The following is a 21,593-nucleotide window of genomic DNA, read 5'->3' as shown; positions in this document are numbered from 1 at the left end:
ATAGATTACATTCCATCAACTCACAGCAAGCTATAAAAATAACGGCACAGAACGATTGCAGAGACTTGCTTAAAGAAACTTGAACTCATCTGACCTCAGACTGTAAATCATCTTGTGACAGATGTAGCAGATATAATTGCAGCTCTCGTCTAAGTATGCAAGGCTGTAAAAAAAAAAAACAAAAAAAAAACAAAGAGAGAAGAAATGTTGGTTTAGAATGGAAGTGGAGGAATTTAGGACAACATCTGTTTTCCAATCAACCTGCTGTTCTTTTTATATGGCATTGAAGGAAATAATTTTTCCATCATACAATTCCAGTCAGCGTAAAAATGGCACAGCCTATTATTTTCCGACATGTGTTTTAGACCTCAGCTCCATGTGTAAAGATGAAAAAATCATCTTGAAACAAGCAAATCATCAAGTCATCTGTATTGCTAATATGATATTACAGCTTCGAAGCTGTGCTCGTTGATTGAGCCGGGTTCCAGCTTAGTGTCCATACATGGTGACGTGTTTTGTTTTCAGAGTATTTCTACACCGTAGATTGGAGAAATGATTACGCATTTGTTTTTCCTGCATGTTACAGTACATTGCAATTGTTTCCAGCATCAGTCATCAAACACTGTGAGTAAAAAACAAAGAAACGTTGATTTGTGAGCTACAGTGGAGCATCCAAATCTCTCTTTATTTTTTAATCGCAGGGTTTCTTTTTTTATTGCGCTTGAACAATATTTATTGAACCACTGTGCAAAACATGTAAAACCAGAAATTATTTTCTAGTCTAGTTTTTTTAAAAGATGTAACGTGCTTATATATCATTGCCTTTTTCTGTTTCTCAAGGGCCTTTTAAGTCACGCTGTTGTTGTGCAGTATTTTCATTGTCTTGATAGTAAACAGCTGTTTTTTTCAAGCATACAGGCGAGTGAAGAGCATGTTAGTGTGTGGTTTTAATTATTTATTTTTCTGTGAAGATAATTAAAACGCTCTAATTGCTTGGGATTGTTTTGAGAATGACATTTATTTACATATACATATTCATTACATTATTTCTAAACTATCCTGATAATAAAAGCAGCAGAAGCAAAGTGCAATATCCAAAAACATCTGTCTGATGCATATGTATAATGCAGATGTGAATTGTTATGGGGTTTTTGGCCAGATTTTACCAGTTGGAGCCTGCAAAATGTTGCATATGTCTATATATTTTTCATATAGTTTTCTTTAACAATGCAATGTGGTAATTGCATGATTTGCATATTGCAAAAGAAATGACCTGCCATATGCTCATACAATCAAACCTGCTCATTTCCTCTCATGTTATTCCATATAAAACTACCTCTGCTGGACCAAACTGCTCTTTAGTCATCCTAAACAAAGTTTTGTGCTGTTTCTTCTTTTTTAACGCAAACATCTGGGCTGAATTTGATTCTCTGGTTATTGATTTCACTTACGGCAGTCAGAGGCTAAGTGAGGTTGTCTGGGTTTCGTCCAGTGTCAGACACAAACCAGGTGCTTTCACAGGAACACTAGAAAGGTGATAGTCTGCGATGTGACGTAGACTTTCTGATGTCACATCTGTGGCATCACTCAATGACAGACATTTTGACTTTCAGGACATGTGTTTGCTGTCAGTTTGTACAGAAAGCAGTTGTGATGTCATATAGATTTTTCTATTTTCTGAAGACATTCAGACTGTTAACTATCTGTGGAAACTCAATGTCATGAAGTTATAGTGTTGTGGGTGGTTGGCAGGTATTGCTTTGCGGTTACTAGGGTGTTCTAATGTATTTTGCATGGTGCTTATGGGGTTGATGGATTTTTTTTTTTTTAAAGAAACATGTTAGTCTGAATATTTATTTATTTTACTATAAAAATGAAATATAATGTAGTTGAGTTACTTATGACTTATGTTTTTTTCGCTTTAGGAATTTATTTATTTATTTATTTTTTTTTAAACTATCCTGCTAACAAAAAAATAGATTTAGTCACTAGCTTCAGAGTCACTAACTTCATCAATTCTTTGAACTGTACCGTAAATTTGGCCTATGGTGTGACATAGCAAAAATTACAACAAGAAAAACCTCTTAATAATATACAAATAGCATGAGAGAGATTTATTTTCATTATTAGACACATATTTTCATACAGTGGTATTTATTTAATATGAAATGATAATTAACAATTTTTTTCCCATGACTTGTTGGACAGTTTCAAGACAAACTTTGCTGTCATCTGTTCAAAACTAAAACTAAAACTAAAACTAAAACTAAAAAAAAAAAAAACATTAGAATGACTTAAGTAGACTTACAGACATGGAGTGACTTATAAGAACCAACAAACAAAGGGGGAACAGAACCAAACTTAAATACACAGGCCAATCAGATGAGGACAGGTGTGATCAATTAGACAATGACATCATAATTGAAATAGAACAGGAAGGACCAAATAAGGGCATACACAGGAAAAAAACCAAAGAAACAGTCCACAGGGGTGTGACACCTACTGCAATACTCAACTATTTTTTAAGATATTTTGAGATAAAAACAAATCTGTTGTTCTTTTATGTGTGTCACACCATAGGACATTATTCCACACTAAAGGACAGAAATGGTAGTTATTAAAGTATTTCTATTTTATTTTGAACATGTCAAATGAGAAAGAAAGTTTAATTTTGATTTAAACATTATCAACATGTTTTTTTTTTAAACAAAACAACATTTTCATCAACAAAATTCAGTCTCGAAGTCAATCAGTATGTTACTGAAACTCTTCTAGCCCTTCTGCAGCACAGCTAAATATATTTGATATTTATCATACAATTAAATATTATTGATATATGATTGAAACTATATTCATTAAGATGTGATTTTTTATTTTTTATTTTTAACTGTATAGCTACTCTTTCTGCATCATTCTCTTAGGATCTCCTCCCTTGTGGTGGATTTCTGTTAATTTTCTGTCTCTTTCTGTTTCAGAAACAAAGTATCACATTTTATACTTATTTTTATGAAACTTTATAACAGTGCAAATTTTCTGGAAAAATATCAGAAGATGTAATTTAATTAATTAATGTAATTATTGCATTTAAAAACACTAAAAATGATCAAAAAAAGAATAGTTAGGACTTATATCTTGTTTAATTATTTAAAATGCTTTTTAAAGAGACCTTGTCCTCTGGTGTGACATCTTTGTCCTATGGTGTGACAGTACAGGCGTCACGCCGGAGGACATTTTTTTTTTTCGGTCACACCATAGGACATTCAGCCTTTTGTGACCTTGCTAACCTCTCATTAGTGGTTTGCAAAACACATTTACATAATTTTCCATGATTATGTAGTTTATCATACAGTTTTTAATTTAAAAATAATATTTTAGGGGTGTCATACAAAAGGACAACAAAACTTAAAGTATATAAAAAAAAAATAAAGTATTTGAACAATTCTGAGACAAAAATTGACCATGTGCACATGTCATGGGCTTGATAAGGGGCTTTAGTAACATGACCATGAATAGGGTCCTTTAACTAATAAGATTTAAAATCAGGATATGGTGTCACGCCAGAGGACATGGTTTTCAGAGACAAAATGTATCAAGTTCCTACACTTTCAGAAGTATACAGATGAAAAAATGATAGCCATTTACTAAAATAGACACTTGTACAATTATGCCGGAGGTATTTATTAACATTTCTATGCTTTTTTTTTAATTTATAAGAGTTGTAATTTATTGAACCATGCTTGAGTCACACCATAGGACAATTTTGACATTTGGCTGAAAAATTAAAAAAATCAAGTAGCACTGAAGCCTTTATATTAACAGTTACACGGAGGACAAATAAATGTTTAATGATTTGCAGCATTTTAAATAATGACAATATTAATTATATTCATTTTTATCTTGTGGGACCGTGAAAATGTCACGTCAACAACCTATATAATAATTAATAACAATTTATAAATACTGTATTGTACATAACATTTATAAGTGTTTATTTTTTATTTTTTTTGTAAGGTTTATTATATATATATATATATATATATATCAGAAAAATATATATAATAATGTTCAATACTTCACTATAATAATGTTCAGTATTTCACAAACCAATGTTAAATATGAAATGAATGGCATATCTGTTTACTTAATGGCACTGCATTTTTTGCCATGCTGTTATTCCTCAGGATGAATCAGACAACTGAAATTGGCATAAAAACACAACTCAAATTACAAACCTCTCAGTTATGAGGAAGCCAAAAGTAAGCTAAAACTGACAGCGATTAGCAGCAACGGCAGATCTCCAGTCAGTGTGAATGAGCTTCAAGCATTAAAGTGTCAGATTTGTGGTTTCCTGTCTGTCTGTTATCTTTACACTCTGTGCTTTGCTCTCTCCACAGGAATCGCTTATCTGGGCGGCACCTGTAGCTCCAAGAGGAAGTGTGTGCTGGCGGAGGACAACGGACTCAACCTGGCCTTCACCATCGCTCATGAGCTGGGCCACAAGTGAGTACGAATGCCTCAAGTGCATCACAGTTTTGCTCCATCATCAGCTCTAATTGGATGCAATTAAATATGCGTTTTTTAGAAGCTTTGTGGTACTTCAGTGGAGATTAACTTGAAGGCACAGTATGTAATGTTGACAGCTAACAGTTGAAATGGGTACTGCAGTCCAAATTCAAAATATTGTTTCTCCCACCGCCTCTTCCACAGACACAATGTTCACGTGGGTTGCCAGATTGAGGTTCTGGAACAAGCACAGCTGACAATAGAAGGCAACGAGCCCAAATTGATTTTTCAGTGTTTTAATATGCCTCTGGTCATAGAGCTTTTTAGATGGATGCTGAGGCTTTTTAGATCAGGTAGAATCTGTTATCTCTGAACCAGTTCATTTGCAGTCTTCATTGGCTTTAAAACACTCTGTATTCCACCAAGTGGCAACCCAAGGTGTTGAAATGCTATTGGTTAAACTGGCAGTGCGCGGAGTCACACAGATCAAAACAAAAACAGACATTCCGACACGGAATCCACATTTTCAAAGTAGAGTAACTGGCTGTAGTGTTGTTTTTTGCAGAAAAACAAATATGTGAACTTAGCATGTTTCCTAAATACCTATGATGTATTAAGATGTTTTTATGCTTTGGTACAGTCAAAAAAATTACATACAGCACCTTTAATGTAATGTTTTTGTGTTTGTGGTCCCAGAAATCTCGGTAATGACCATAATCACTGATTTGACCAAATCTTATTCAATATAGTAAAATTAAAGTTTGGCTTCAGTTTGTTTCCAACAAAATGCATATGCATTAAATTGTTCAAAAGTGACAGTAAAGACATTTATAGTGTTACTATTTTGAATAAATGCTATTCTTTTTTAATTTTTTATTAGTCAAAAAAGTTCTGAAATAAACGATCATGGCTTCCACAAAAATATGAAGCAGTATGAATAAAAAAAAATAAGAATATGAAACGTTTTCCACATTGATAATAATAAGAAATATTTCTTGATCAGCAAATCAGTGTATTAGAATGATTTCTAAAGGGTCATGTGACAGTGAAGACTGTGAACAGTGAATGATGATGAAAATTCAGCTTTGCATCACAGGAATAAATTACATTTTAAATATATATTCAAATAGAAAACAATTGTTTTAAATTATAATAATATTTCACAATTTTACTGTTTTTACTGTATTTTTATCAAATAAATGGTCAGCATAAGAGTCCTGTATTTTATATATATATATATATATATATACACACACACACATATATAATATCTGTATATATATTTATAAATGTTTATTAATACATTTTAATAATACACATTTTTCACAAAAATCAGCAAAATTCACAATAATAATATAATAATATTTAATACTTCACAAAACCAAATGTTAAATATGAAATAAATGGCATATCTGTTATGGCACTGGATTTTTTGTAGCTTCGCATCACAGGAATAAATTACATTTAAAATATATTCAAATAGAACACAGTTGTTTTAGATTGTAATAATATTTCACAATTGTACTATTTTACTGTATTTTTAATCAAATAAATGATCAGCATAAGAGACTAAAAAATAAAGATACAGAAATAAAGACTCAAAATCATTAAACAAATCTTACTGATCCCAAACTTTTGAGCAGTAGTATATATTTTTTAACTATTAGTAAGTCATTGGAGAGTAAATAATGACAGAATCTTCATTTTTGTGTGAACTATGCCTTTAACTTTTCATTTGTGTTCACACAGACCAGGAATTTTTAAGTTAAGGTTGACAACATTTGCCAATTTGGTCTAACAAGTAGATGTATGCAATCTCAGCTAAGCTCACCAAAAGATAAAGCACCCAGCCAGAACTGCATCCATGATCGGGCTCATCTTCAGACTTGTAAATATCTAGTTTGTAATCTAAATTGGTAATTTAAACCATGCATTGCGCTCTGATGGTTTTTCTAAACGTCCAGCTCTGCTCTTTTAACAACAGGTTGCTTGTATACGTCCATGTACATCAGATTTCTCTTGTTAAATCTCTTGTCCCCGAGCACACTTCCATCTTCACTGTGTGCTTTGGAAAACCTAGCATAATACCTGAAAGAGGACATGCTGTAAATGAACATGTCATGTTCACACATCATTCACATGAATTATAGGATTGAACCCAATGCCACGACGGCGTATTACTCGCTCTGCCCGAAACAAAAACACGCTTCTCACAATAGCTCCCCTTCATCTCCTCGCTAGCATAAAGCCCTCTTTGAAAGAACAATGATGGGCAGCCAACACCAAAATTTGTCTGGAAAAACAGCCAAGCTACATTAGCGTAAGCACCGTCTTTGTGGCAGCGCCAGTCTTCAGAGGAGTTATCGCCATACCTGCTCCAGTATAGCGTGCAGCGGGACGCCACGGGCCAAAGCTGGCTTTAATGCCCGGCAGTAATGAGTTGGCACCCATCACGCCCGACTGGTGCCGATACCGAGGCCGCCGCGCTATCCCAGTCATCACGCGCACACAGGGCTCCATTGTCTCCAGTCTGTAAAAACACTATTAAAGCGAGTATGTTATGGGTTTATGTGCACATTTAGCTCTTTACAATATAAGCTGTAGCAAGACATGTCAATATGATTATTTTATAGAGTCGCTAGCGTTGAATATTTCTGTCAGCATGGCATTTACAGCCTCTAATAAACATACACAACAGCATCGCACGTTCTGATGGATTGAGATTTCTCAGAGTAGCAGAGTTTCTCATCTTTCATCTGCTCACGACCTTTTGATTTGGCGCGCGGGCGTAACAAAGCTTAATGACTGTCTGGGAGTCTTGTTTTAGCACCGCTCCATTCGTCTCGCTTTATCAAGTGTAGACGCTGATCATTTTCCAATAATAACAGCTGAAGGAGCATGATTACGGCGCTCGAGGAACATTGGCGTAACGCTAATGTGGGCTCTGCCGCATGCATCGACTCATTCGGAATGAAAACATCCTCCGTATTGGAGATGTGTGTCACGTCATATTTCAGTCCGCCCACAATGCCTCATTAGTGTCATCATTGCTTATAAGATCATTAGTCAAGGTACCTTTCAGAATAAAAATAAATGAGTGTCTGTTTAATGGATGGATGGAGTAATTGGTGCTTGTAGGTGAGGCTGGAAAATTACACAGTGTAAATGACACTGTTTACACTACTGTTCAAAAGTTTGGAGCTGGTAAGATTTTTAATGTTTTTTTAAAAGAAAAGTCTCTTGTGCTTCCAATGGCTGCATTTATTTGATTAAATATGCAGGAAAAACAGTACTATTGTGAAAAAATATTACAATTTACAATATAAGTTTTCTATTTCAATATATTTTAAAATGTAATTTATTTTTGTGATGAAAAGCTGAATTTTCAGCATCATTACTTCAGTCTTCAGTGTCACATGATCTTTCAGAAATCTTGATCTTTCTAATATGCTGATTTGCTGTTCAAGAAACATTTCTTCCTATTATTATTGTTGAAAACAGTTGTGCTAAAATTGATTGTCCTTTAGAGCTGCAGACAAATTGCTTTTGTAAACTTGCATGAGCGAAATATCGCAAAATTTGCACAAAATATATGAATGGAAACCCAGCTGCCAAAAGGGTGGTACAGTTAACGTGAGCAGTTCAAAATAGATTTGATTGCTTATTGGTGGATTTTGATGTTTCTTTTGCTTGTATGTAGAGTTAGTGATATGAAACAAACCACTAACACAAAGGATATTAACATTTGCTGAGTAGCTTGTACAGTTCATCAGTGATTGCTTAAAGGGATAGTTCACCTAAAAATGAAAATTCTGTCATTAATTACTCACCCTCATGTCGTTCCAAACTCGTAAGACCTTTGTTTGTCTTCGGAACACAAATTAAGAAATTTTTGATGAAATCCGAAAGGTTTCTGACCCTGCATAGACAGCAACGCAGCTGATACATTTAATACCCAGAAAGGTAGTAAGGATGTTGTTAAAATTAGAGATGCACTGCCAGACTGCCAATTCTGAGCCGGTCCATTTTAACATCACAATTAGGCTGGTCACGCACTAGACAATTTTCAAATCTTAACCGATTTTAAAAACCATGGGCGACCACAGACATAAAGACAGTTTCAGCTGAATTTTAGCCTTATAATCCTCTGAACGCACACACTAGGCGATTCGACCAGACTGCGAGACCACACACTTCTTGACTGTAGGAACTATTTCACAGTGACAGATCAAACGTGATCAAATGTGACTAGAGAATAAAAAGAAATGGAAGACAGTCGACATTGTCAGCTGGTTCTCCTGGTGCGCCTTCTGTTTCACAGCGAAAAACAAAGCATATAAAAAATGGGAAAATGGGTGATGTGTTCTGCTTCTGTGGCATTTTTGCAGCTGCCAAGTTCAGCTATAGAAGGCTTAAAATTGGCCTAAAAATCATCTAGTGTGCGGCAAGCTTTACGGCAAATGATAATGTATTTGTGTCGTGCCATATAAGGCTTGCGCAGACTGAATATGCGAAAGAGACTTGTGCAGAAATCAAAATAAATGAGTGCAACAGCACTCGTAGAAAGTTATAGATGCATAGTGCAGTAGAAAAATAAAAGGGTAAACAACACTGCACGCCATTGCCCGAATATCAACACGATTGCAAAGTGACACTGATAGTAGTTCAATAAACAAGTTAAAATGAAGTGAATTACATTTTAGACACAACATTGACTGTTTTTGCTCAGTTTCGTTGGTGAATATGGTTCCAATCAAAGCCACAGCAGAACTGCTGTGTTTCTCTGAGCAACAAAACAGTGTTTCATTACTGAATAAATCCACATTTTTGAACGAATCAAGTTCAGTTCAAGTTTATTTGTATAGCGCTTTTCACGATACAATTCGTTGCAAAGCAGCTTTACAGAAAATTAAAGTTTCTACAATATATAAGTTGACGTACATGAGATGAAGGGTAAAAATCAGTTAATGACAGTCAAACAGACAATGAACAATATTAACAGTAATGAATCATATGTTGCAATCAACTCATAGCAAAAGCCGGTAGTGCTGTGTTTTGTTTCCAGGTTGGCATCATCTGAGGTCCTCTGAGGGGTTAGCGTCATCTCTTCTTAGGTGTTCTGGATCCAGACTGAAGCTTGAGTAATTCCTAGGCAGAAACAGAGAGACAAATAGGGATTTTTGATATAATTAGCGTAGCTGCTGTTCAACCAAGCAAAAATGATTTGTTTAACCCAAGCTTAAGAATAATAATATGCATATGATCAGATATAACTGTAGTACAAGATTATGAGATGCATTATTTGAATGCTTAGCTAAAGAGAATTGTCTTTAGCTAGATTTAAACATTATCAGGAAGGCTGTTCCAGATTTTGGGAGGCAAATGCAAAGAAGCTCTACCTCCTTTAGTGGACTTTGCTATCCTAGGTACCACCAACAGTCCAGAGTTTTGCAGCGTCAGAGAGCGTGATGGATTGTAGCGTGATAGAAGACTAGTTAGGTATGCAGGAGCTAAACCATTGAGGGCTGTGTAGGTAAGAAGTGATATTTTGTAACTGATGCGGAACCTAATGGGTAGCCAGTGCAGAGACTGTAAAATTAGGGTAATATGATCTTATTATCTTGACCTGGTAAGGACTCTAGCAGCTGCATTTTGGACTACCTGTAGTTTGTTAATCGAAGATGCAGGACAACCACCTAGTAGTGCATTACAATAGTCCAGTCTAGAGGTCATAAATGCATGAGCTAGCTTTTCTGCAAGTGAGTCAATGATTCAGAAACCCATTCATAAAAAACACCCTCTTGCCTCGTTTCCGAATGAATCTGTTGTTTGCATGAATTATTTGAATGAATGACTAAATGACTGTTATTTGCTTCCACCTACTGATGGTTTGGTTTCTTATTTAAAATTATCATTGCATTTTTCCCAACATTTATTATTTGTATGTTTAATAAAATATGTTAAATATTAATCTTATATTAATCTTATTTATGCATTTGAAATGTTGCAGTGTAAATGCATTTATAGAGAATATCTGTAACTTAGTCCAGATTTGGGGAGTTGTAATGTTTAATACATTTGTATTATGTAAATATTTTGATTTGTTTATTTATTTATTGCATTGTAAAAAGTATAGATTTTGTTTGTTTATGCTGTCAATAATAGTTCTTAGAAAGAAAACAGAAAACTGAAGAAATATTTCGTATCGGCAGGTCACGCTTACAAAAAAAAAAATCGGTGCATTTCTAGTTAAAATAGTCCATGTGACATCAGTGGTTCAACCATAATTTTATGAAGCTATTAGAATAATGTTTCTGCACAAAGAAAACAAAAAAAAAAAACAACTTCTGAAGATTTTGTTGCAAAGGATTACTTGCAATTTTTTGGTTTAGCCTTATTTATGTAAACCAGACTACACTGTTAAAAAAAAACAGATATGTTTTGAGGCATGGCTGCTGGTTTGAGCTGGTTTAAGCTAGTCCTTAGCTGGTCATGTGCTGGTCTTAAGCAATTATTTCCTGCTCAGGACCAGTTCAACCAGCTCAAACCAGCAGCCATGCTTTATACCTTTATAAACATACCTAACCAACATATGCAATTTTTTTTCAACAGGGTATACAGTCGATGAACTAAGAGAGATGGACTTTCTTTCTACATCAAAGACTGACACGGAAGAGAAAACATTGTTGAATAAAGTTATTTTTGTTTTCTTTGCGCACAAAAAGTATTCTCGTAGCTTTATAACATTACAGTTAAACACTGATGTCACATGGACTATTTGAATGATGTCCTTGCTACCTTTCTGGGCCTTGAACGTGCTGTCTATGCAGAGTCAGAAAGCTCAGATATCTTAATTCGTGTTCTGAAGATTAACAAAGTTCTTACAGGTTTGGAACAACATGAGGGTGAGTAATTAATGACAGCATTTTAGTTTTTGGGTGAACTATCACTTTAATTGAAACTAATGCGGTGTGCATTTACTCTTTCTAAGCAGCATTGCAAATTTTGACTTGCTATATGCTAACAACAACTTATTGTACTTTTAGATTACCAGTCCATGTCTGTAAGCACTGAGTCACTGTTGGTCATGCATGATGCCTTCCCTTCCAAGTCCTTTGCATGCTTGATAGGGTATTTTGGCCTGTGAAAGCACTTGATCATTATTAGCTTGGCAGCAAAACACCCTGTTTTAATAAGGCCAATCGTGTTTTTTTCCTTCCCTTACACAAATTTAACACAACAGACATTTGGCACCCTTATAAACCTCCCACGATTGTTTTAGTGTGAGAGAGATTCTCATCTCAATCCACCTATTAACCAAATCACCCCATTGACATTAAGAGCCACTCATCTATGTTAGAGCTGGAGAGAAAGCGACAATGAAACCGCTGTAGCGCTCACATTCTTCTCCTTGTTCGTTTAGTTCTCCGCAGCGACTCCTTGATTCCTATTGTGTTCGTTGTGTGTGTCTTTAGACTTTTATTGCTTTGGTCTTTAGCGGGAGCCGAGACGCAGCCTAGAAATCCACACTGCTCTCTTTATTAGTTCCTGCGTTCGCTGCCGCCGCTTCAGTTTTCGGTTGTTGTTTTTAATTTGGGAAATGTAGGTCAGGGCTTAGGAGAAAGCACTCTCTCCAACTCTGGTCGCTTTGGTTTTCATGAGCACGAATGCTCAGAGTAATATTGTACTGTTATGCATTCAGGGGGAGCTTCGTAAACGGTGTGTTAATGATTATGTTTAACAAGCACAATAACTATTTACTGTGCACTAAGTTTGCCTGGGTGAGACTCGTATTTTGTCAAATCACTGCTGTTTCTTATTAGTGCCGGTCTTGTCTCTTTAGCATGGGCATGAGCCATGATGACGATCACGCCACCTGCACGGGACACTCTCACATCATGTCCGGGGAATGGGTCAAAGGTCGCAACCCCAGTGACCTCTCCTGGTCCAGCTGCAGTCGTGACGACCTGGAGAAGTTCCTCAGGTGAGGTTGTGCGCCGTAAGATATAAAATCCTCAAACTAGACTCTGTTTTTAGGTGTTTTTAGTAGTTTAGGTGCAAGTAGGTGTTATTGCCTATTAGTTTTTAAAAAACAATATAGTAGAAAATATTTTTTATAAAATTCTGGAAAATATATTTACAATTAATAAAGAGAGAATATAATGTTTAGCATTATTGCAATAATTATAATTATAATTATAATTATTATTATATATATATTTAATTATAGCAAATAAGTAATTAAACTACAGTGACATTTTAAGAAAAAAAAGTATTCTGAAATATTTTTGTATAATTAAAATAATGTACCCAAATTTGATTTTTATTAATAAATTATATAAAATATAAGTTTATATAATTCTATAATAATTATATATATAGAAAGAAAATATAATGTCATTTAGCAATATTGCAATAATTATATTTTGTCAATTACAATTAATTAAATTTAATTATAGCAAATACGATGTTTAACTTCAGTGACATTTTAAGAAAAAAAGTATTCTGAAATATTTTTCTATAATTAATATAATGTATACACATTTAATTTTCATGAATAAATAATATAAGTTAATATAATTCTATTAATAATTATATTTATAATAATTGTAGTACACTCATATTTGTATTTACTTGTATTCACACACACACATACATATATTAATTAATTGATTATATATTTTAATGCGTTTAATAAATATATATATATATATATATATATATATATATAATTGTAATGTATTAAAATATAAATGCAATTCTAAAATAAAATTTTATTTATAATATTTTTATATAATAACATCTATAATAATATATAATAAATAATTTGTAAAAAATTAATTAATATATTATTTTATATATACACTCTCATTTTAGTATTTTTTATATACTTTCTACTACTTTCCCATAAACAAAAATGAAAATCTCTATTTTTAATATTATATAAATAAAAAATAAAATATATATAACAAATGTAAAAAAAATAAATAAATAAAATATTATATTATATTATATTATTATTAAAATTGTATTTACACACGCATATAAATGACATAACATACACATGTATCATTTGCATTTATATAGTCACATCTATAATAAAATATAATAACAAGTTTATTTTTAAGTTAATTGATATATTATTTATAATATATATTTAAATAATAACAGCTATAGTAAAATGTAATAAATAATTAATTTTATAAATATATATATATATATATACATACACACACACACACACACACACACTCACACACACATAAATGACATAACATACGCCTATATAATTTCTATTTATATAATAACATCTAGAATAAAATGTAATAAATTATTGATATATATATATATATATATAACATAAGAACCACTAGACCAACCAGGCTAGATTCAGTCTCCCACATTAATTCTCTGGCAAATATCCTTGAGGAAGGTGAACAAACATTGAACAAACGTTTGAATAGAGGAGAGTTCATTCTGGAAGGCCAGGCTTAATAGTGTCTGCTGCGGCTCTATAAACAAAGAACCGGCTGGAGTCATCGATCCTCACGGATGTACTGCAGCCGATGACAGAATAAAGCTGCAGGATTCACTGTCTGCTGTGCCCGCCGCGCTTCTGACCTCAATTCAGACGACAGAGTGTCACCGTATCCAAGCAGATACCAGCCTTATCCAAACTCTGCTGTTGAGCTTCAGAGAGCATTTTAATTCCGGAGACAATCAGGCAGATTAGTGTTTTTTCCTGTAGAGTAAAGCTCCTCGCCACCATAACATGACAGCATAGCTCTGCTCCTAAACATGTTGAGCCGCCTCTGTACAGTAGGCGTCATAGGTGCACACTACGTGAAGGCTTTTCCAAAAGGTAGGCAGCAAAATTATGCTGCCTCATGTAGATTAAATTTTATTTTATTTTATTTTATTATGCGATAATAGAAATCGAAAGTTAATAAATCAAGTTTTACATTTAGTTTGGCATATTTTATAGGCATTGTCAGTTTTTCGTTTAATTAAATTCACAATATATTTTTCAATTCACAATATATTTTATTTTATTTTATTATTTTAAAAATGTTTAATTTTATTTTATTATGTGATAATATAAATCAAGAGTTAGTAAATCAAGTTGTACATTTAGTTTGTCATATTTTATAGGCATTGTCAGTGTTTCGTTTAATTAAATTCCCATTGATTAAATTCACAATATTTTTATTTTATTTTATTTTATTTTATTTATGTAATAATATAAATAAAGAGTTAGTAAAACAAGTTGTGTATTTAGTGTGTCATATTTTATAGACATTGTCAGTGTTTCTTTTAATTAAATTCCCATTGATTCAATTCACAATATTTTATTTTATTATTTTATTTTATGTGTGTTTAATTTAATTTAATTGTATTATGTGATAATATAAATCAAGAGTTAGTAAATCAAGCTGTATATTTCGTGTGTCATACTTTATAGGCATTGTTGGTGTTTCTTTTAATTAAACTCCTATTGATTAAATTCACAATATTTTTATTTTATTTTATTTTATTTGTTATTAGTAAATCAAGTTGTACATTTAGTTTGTCATATTTTAAAAGCATTGTCAGTGTTTCTTTTAATTGAACTCCCATTGATTAAGATCACAATATTTTTTTTTATTTTATGATTATTTTTATTATTATTATTATTATAAATCAAGAGTTAGTAAATCAAATTAATTAATTAATTAAATAAATTCACAATATTTCATTTACATTTATTTATGTGTCAGTTTTATTTTAGTTTACTGATTAGTTTAACAATGTTTATTTTACTTTATTCAGTTCAAAATTACAATTTCCTTCTGAACGCATTTATTGTTTATTCGTTCATTTGTTCATTCATTTATACACCTCACATAACATAACACATTGTAAGGTTTTTTCTACTCTGAGTCTCTAACACGGGCCATGCCTGTGTTATTCTAGAATGAGCTGAAATATTAAATATTTACAGAGAGCAGACGTGCTTGTGAATCCTGAAGTGTATGCGCTTATTAGGATTTAAGGCATCAGTGTCAACCTTTCCAAAATATTTCTCCTTTGCCCTCCTTGAAAAAGAGTTTGGGAACTGTTCTTGGTTTTGCAGAAGTCTGTCCCACTACAGCTGTCTGTGTTTATTTGAGAAATATTACTTTAAACAAATTAATTAGCATTGGAAAGCCAGTTACAGAAGAAATTTCTTTTATAGGAAAGTTTGCAGTTCCTCCAGTTGTGTGTGAAGAGGTTATGCTCATGATTTCTCTATCATCTTACTGTCTTCCAGATCAAAAGCAAGTGCCTGTTTGCTGCATACCGACCCACGTAACCGCTACCTCATCCGTCTGCCGGCCAAGCTGCCCGGGATGCACTACAGCGCTGACGAGCAGTGCCAGATCCTGTTCGGCACCAACGCTACTTTCTGCACTGATATGGAGGTGTGTGTGTGTCTTTCATCTGGGAATGCACTGATATCATAACTGCGCTCATGTACTGCATGTTTCCATACCGTAAACGGACACAATGAAGCATACTGTACGTACACACATGTGAACACTAGCAGCATGTAATCTTTTTGACCTAAACAAGCTCCTATATGTGACAAAATCCCTTTGCAGCTGCTTTATTGTTGAATTGGTCCTGGGATCGTTCCTGTGTGTAACTAGTTGAAGTACAAATTTATCCACCTACATTATAGCAGGTGAATAATGTAAAAGGATTTCTGTAGTTAATTATAAATCAATAAATCAGTTTAATGATGCAAAGCATACTCTTTCATATTACATAAAAACATAAATGAATTAAATGAATATTTTCTATAAAATAAATTAAAATAAATGTATTTTAGTTTATATAATACATAGTATATGTTTAACACATAAAATATATAAAATAAAATGTATAAATGTTAAACTAAAGGAATCAGTATTTTCATTCTGGTTGTTCACTTATTATTTTATTCTATTTTCATGAAGTCAGGATTAAGTTCACATTTTACTTTTGAATTTATGTTTATATTTATTTATTTATTTATTTATTTATTTACTTATGTATGTATGTATTTTTTATACATTATTTATTTATTAAAATATCAATTAATGAAATATATATATCAGTATATATATCAGTTATAATATATATATATATATATATATATATATCAGTATATATCAGTTTTTGTGTTCTGACTATTCACCTTTAGCCTGCCATATGTGTTGCAGGTGTTGTGTTTCTTTTAATAAAGTTCCCACTGATTAAATTCAAAATATTTTATTTTATTTTAGTTTAGTTATTTTATTTTATTTTCATAAAGTCAGAATTGAGTTTATATTTTACTTCTGAATTTATATATGTATTTATTTATTTACTTACTTATGTATGTTCTTATGTATGTATATATTTTTTATACATTTTTATTTATTAAAATACATGAATGAATTAATATAAATATAAATTTACATACATATAATATTATTATTATTAATTAATTAATTAATTAATTAATTATATATAATGTATATAAAAATAAATAATAATAATAAATTATTAAATAAATTAGAAAAATCCATGTCTTCATAATATAATCACAAGGGATCAGTTTGTGTTCTGATAATTCACATTTAGCCTGCCATATTTTATAGGTGTTGTCAGGTGTTGTGTTTATTTTAATAAAGTTCCCATTGATTACATTTAAAATATTTTATTTTATTTTATTTTAGTTATTTCATTTTATTTATTTTTTTTTATTTGTTTATTTTAATTAATTTTATTTTATTTTCATAAAGTCAGAATTGAGTTTACATTTTACTTTTGAATTTATATATGTATTTATTTATTTAATTACTTATGTGTGTTCTTATGTATGTATATATTTTTATACATTTTTATTTATTAAAATACATGAATGAATTAATATAAATGTATGTATATATATATATATATATATATATATGTATATATATATATATATATATATATATATGTATATATATATATATATATATATATATATATATATATATATATAAATTAATTATATATAATTTATATAAAAATAAATAATAATAATAATATAAAATTATTAAATAAATTAGAAAATTTATGAAAAAATGTCTTCATAATATAATCACAAGGGATCAGTTTGTGTTCTGATAATTCACATTTAGCCTGCCATATTTTATAGGTGTTGTTAGGTGTTGTGTTTATTTTATTAAAGTTCCCATTGATTACATTTACTATGTTTCATTTTATTTTATTTTATTTATTTATTTATTTTTTTATACATTTTAATTTATTATAAAAGATATCAATTCAATTTTATCTTCTCAATATTATATTATCCCAATTCATTTCTTTTCTTTTCTTTTCTTTTCTTTTCTTTTCTTTTCTTTTCTTTTCTTTTCTTTTCTTTTCTGTTCTTTTCTTTTCTTCTTTTAGTTTAATGTTGTCTAAGCCCTGGGATCATTCCCATATGTAGCTGGTGGAAGTATAAAATTACCCAGGCTACATTTGTAGCAGGTGAAAAACATAAAAGAGTATCTGTACTTAATCATCAATCATGTTTATCCACGCAAAGCCTCAGATCTCTGGATATTTCCGTCTGCAAGTTTCCGTTCAGAAGTTGCTGTAGAGAAAACATCAGAGCGGATGGCAGGTGTTGGCGTATCAGGCTTGATCTGATCAGTTCACAGTCAGTTCATGCTTTCCTGAGCGTGTAATCATCAGCTGTAGCCATTCAGATCGTCGCTACAAACATTTCCACTTGCTATCTGTCCATCATAACTATATAGTGTAGTGTAGATTAGCATAAAACATGTGAAGAAGATGAATCATCTGTAGCTGAAAGGCAGAGAGGAGCTGACATAAAAGAGACGTCTAAAACAAAGTATAAATAAGGCAATTTAATGGCCGTCCTGCCACCTTTGAAATGTTTCTCTCTGTTAGATTGAAAAATGTGATTGAGCATGTGAAGTAACGGAGCGTGTCTGGCTAAAGTAAAAATACGAACTTGTCAGACAGACACAGAAAATACTGTCCATCTCAAGGGCGGGTAATAAAGTGTTTTTTAAAGAGAGGGAAGAAGAGGCTGTAAAATGTATACATTAATTTATTTTGTTTTGCCATAGAGATATTAAAGAGATTTCATTTGTTCTTTTTCCATACTGGGGGATTATTCTGCATAGTGTATGTTTTTCACTCAGGTAAAGCAGGTTTGGGTCCTACGTACTGCTTTATAACAATTAAAAATCAAATAAGAATGAAACAAGAATTATCAAATTGTTTTTATACTGTATACATGAATGTAAACTGTGTCTGTGATTTCAGCACCTGATGTGTGCTGGTCTCTGGTGTTTGGTGGAAGGAGACACGTCATGTAAAACCAAACTAGATCCACCGCTGGACGGCACAGAATGTGGGGCCGACAAGGTAACCAGCTTATCTTTAATATTATTAAGGAAATTGTGCTTTTGATCTAAAAACAGCCAGTACTATAGGTAAAATCATTATGACAGATGGGAAATAAAGCTGTTAAAGCAAATCAAAATGTCAGACTGAAACTCCAACAGAAAGTTTCATTTCACTGTAATGACAGAAACCTGCTGTTTCGCAAAATGGAATTTACTGTACATAATGGAATGTCACAGAATTTGTCAAATTTTGGATGAATAAATCAAAAGTAGGTCAGTATGCTTTAATCAAAATGTGATATGGACTGGTGTCTGTGAATATTAAGCAGCAAAAGACTAATTATATATGAATCCTGCATGTTCTGCCTCTCTGTGTAAATGAATGGTGCAGACGCACAGTTTCGTTTACTACACACATACTGAAGCACGCATGACGCTCGCTGTTTTCAGCAAGTAGATAAGAGTAGATAAACACACAAACATTATCTCTAAAACTCCTCTGAGAGTCACTTGATGAGCAAAAACTATCGTCATATCATATACAAACAGAAACTTAAAGGCACAATATATACGATTTTTGTAATAAAATGTCCAAAAACCACTTTCACAGTGTTATATATTTCATGCAGTTGTGTACTTACGTTATCTCAAAGGTTCTCAAGGAATTGTAAATCCAGAGAAATTACAGTTTTAAATAATGACTCGTCCCTGGTCATTGTCGCCTATCAATGATGCAATATCCGCACTATCCTCAGTTTCCACTTATGATACTATGGCAACACACGTGGACAAATGCGGAAGTTGTAGTTTTACCGCATGCGGATCTACATAGAAACTACATAGAAACTTCCTATAAGTGCGTAATTTGAGCAGACTTTGTTTTTCCGGTGAGCATGAGTAGCGGTACACGAGCGGAACACACATTCATAGAGCGGAATATTGAGCAGATATATAGGCCCATATATAGGCCTATATTATATATGTATATACGGTACTGTGCAAAAGTCTTAAGCCACTAGTATTTTCATCAGCTAAAAAATGGTTTAAAGTCAGTCTTTTGCTGTAGTGTGTCAGTAGGAAATATCAGTTTACATTTCTAAACATTCATTTTGCCATTAATTATAATAATCCAGTGAGATTTTTGTATGGTGCACAGGCTGTTGTCAGACAGAGCAAACAGAGATCTGATCTCTTGGAGACAGACTAAATCCAGAAGAACTGTGGCAGCATCTCCAAGATGCTTTAAGAGTCCTATACCTACAACTGTTAAAATTTTTAGGCAGTTAGGCACATAAAATGAGGATGCTGTCAAAAACAATGTCATAAATAGATTTTCTTTATCAATCAACTTCTGTTAACTAAAATAAATAAGAATTTGATGTGACCATCCTTTGCGTTTAAAGCAGCTTTTGCCCTAGGTGCACTTGTGCAGAGTTTTTCAGGTAGGTTATTTGAAACATCCTGGAGATGTTGTCACAGTTCTTCTGGATTCAGTCTGTTTCAGTTATTCTGTTTCTTCATGTCATTCCAGAGACAGACTGGATGATGGTGAGATCAGATGTCTGTGTGGAGCACTGGCTGTTGTCAGACTCCTTGTACAAACAAAAATCTCACTAGATTATTACAATTAATGGCAAACAGAATGTTTGGAAATGTAAACCAATATTTTTTACTGACACACTACAGCAAAAGATAGAAATAACTTACTTTAAAACATTTTTTAGCTGGTGAAAATACTAGTGGCCTAAAACTTTTGCACAGTACTGTATATTTTCGGCCGTTTTTCTCTTTCAGCCAAAAACCGAAAATGCCATTTTCAGCCGAAAATTCGGTGCATCCCTAGTTTTTTTTTTATCAAGTCTGGTGAGCAAACCTATGGTAATGTAATTAAATACAGTATGTGCTGCACAAAAACATTTAGCCATACTTGCAAATGCAGTTGGTTCTTTCAAATTTACTTTTAGAACGACTGTTTTACACACATAAAAATGCGCATCATTAACCAGCCAAATCATGACAAATAGTCACATATCAGTAAAAGGCTAATATTGAGTCAAATTTCATGTTCTTTGCAGATAATTCATTACGATGACATAAAATACTGTTATTAAATGTACAGGTAAGTTAATAAAAAAGTAATACATTACCTCATTCGTGAGCATGATTTGTGAAAACGACATCTCACAACATTCCATGCTCCGTCATTGCGTCATCGAGCTTTGCCTCTGTTATTGTTTTGAAAATGCGACCTCGAGCGGCGAAAACTTTCATATTGTGCCTTTAACTTAAAGAAACTGTGACAGAAATATTTTACTGAATGTAATTAATGTAATTAGTTTTTTAATAAAATTAATTTTTTAGAGATGCTTTTGATTATCAAAATTTAGTGAAATGGAAAAAAAATTAAATGGAAAGGAAAGCAGAATTTGGTAAAAAAAAAAATACTGAAAAAAAACTGAATTGTCTTAAACTGTTAATAAATTGCTGTTAAATTGTTAAAAGTTTCATGATTTCAATTAATCGGACATAAAAATAAAATGAAAAAAAAAAACATTAACACTAAAAATTAAAATGGAAAAAATGAAAATCCAGAACAATAAAAAATTTGAAAAAACAGAACTTTGAAAAAAAAAGAAAGAACTAAAATGGAATTTGAAAAAAAATAAAGCGCTTATAAAG

At 32.1% G+C, this 21,593-nt stretch overlaps 1 protein-coding gene across 2 annotated transcripts in view; it reads left to right on the top strand.

The window, feature by feature from the left end:
• Positions 1-21,593, top strand: part of adamts17 (ADAM metallopeptidase with thrombospondin type 1 motif, 17) — a 148,892-nt gene that overhangs the window by 59,283 nt on the left and 68,016 nt on the right. For both annotated transcript variants that reach the window (XM_051114413.1, XM_051114412.1), the window contains exons 8-11: positions 4,395-4,500; positions 12,347-12,487; positions 15,794-15,944; positions 18,832-18,933. In XM_051114413.1, coding sequence (XP_050970370.1) covers positions 4,395-4,500; positions 12,347-12,487; positions 15,794-15,944; positions 18,832-18,933 — 500 coding nt within the window. The remainder of the gene's footprint in view (positions 1-4,394; positions 4,501-12,346; positions 12,488-15,793; positions 15,945-18,831; positions 18,934-21,593) is intronic.

This window comes from Labeo rohita, chromosome 7 (assembly GCF_022985175.1).
Source record: "Labeo rohita strain BAU-BD-2019 chromosome 7, IGBB_LRoh.1.0, whole genome shotgun sequence".
Taxonomy (NCBI): Eukaryota; Metazoa; Chordata; class Actinopteri; order Cypriniformes; family Cyprinidae; genus Labeo; species Labeo rohita.
Note: the sequence above shows the minus strand (reverse complement) of the source record. Positions and strands in the feature narration are given on the sequence as shown.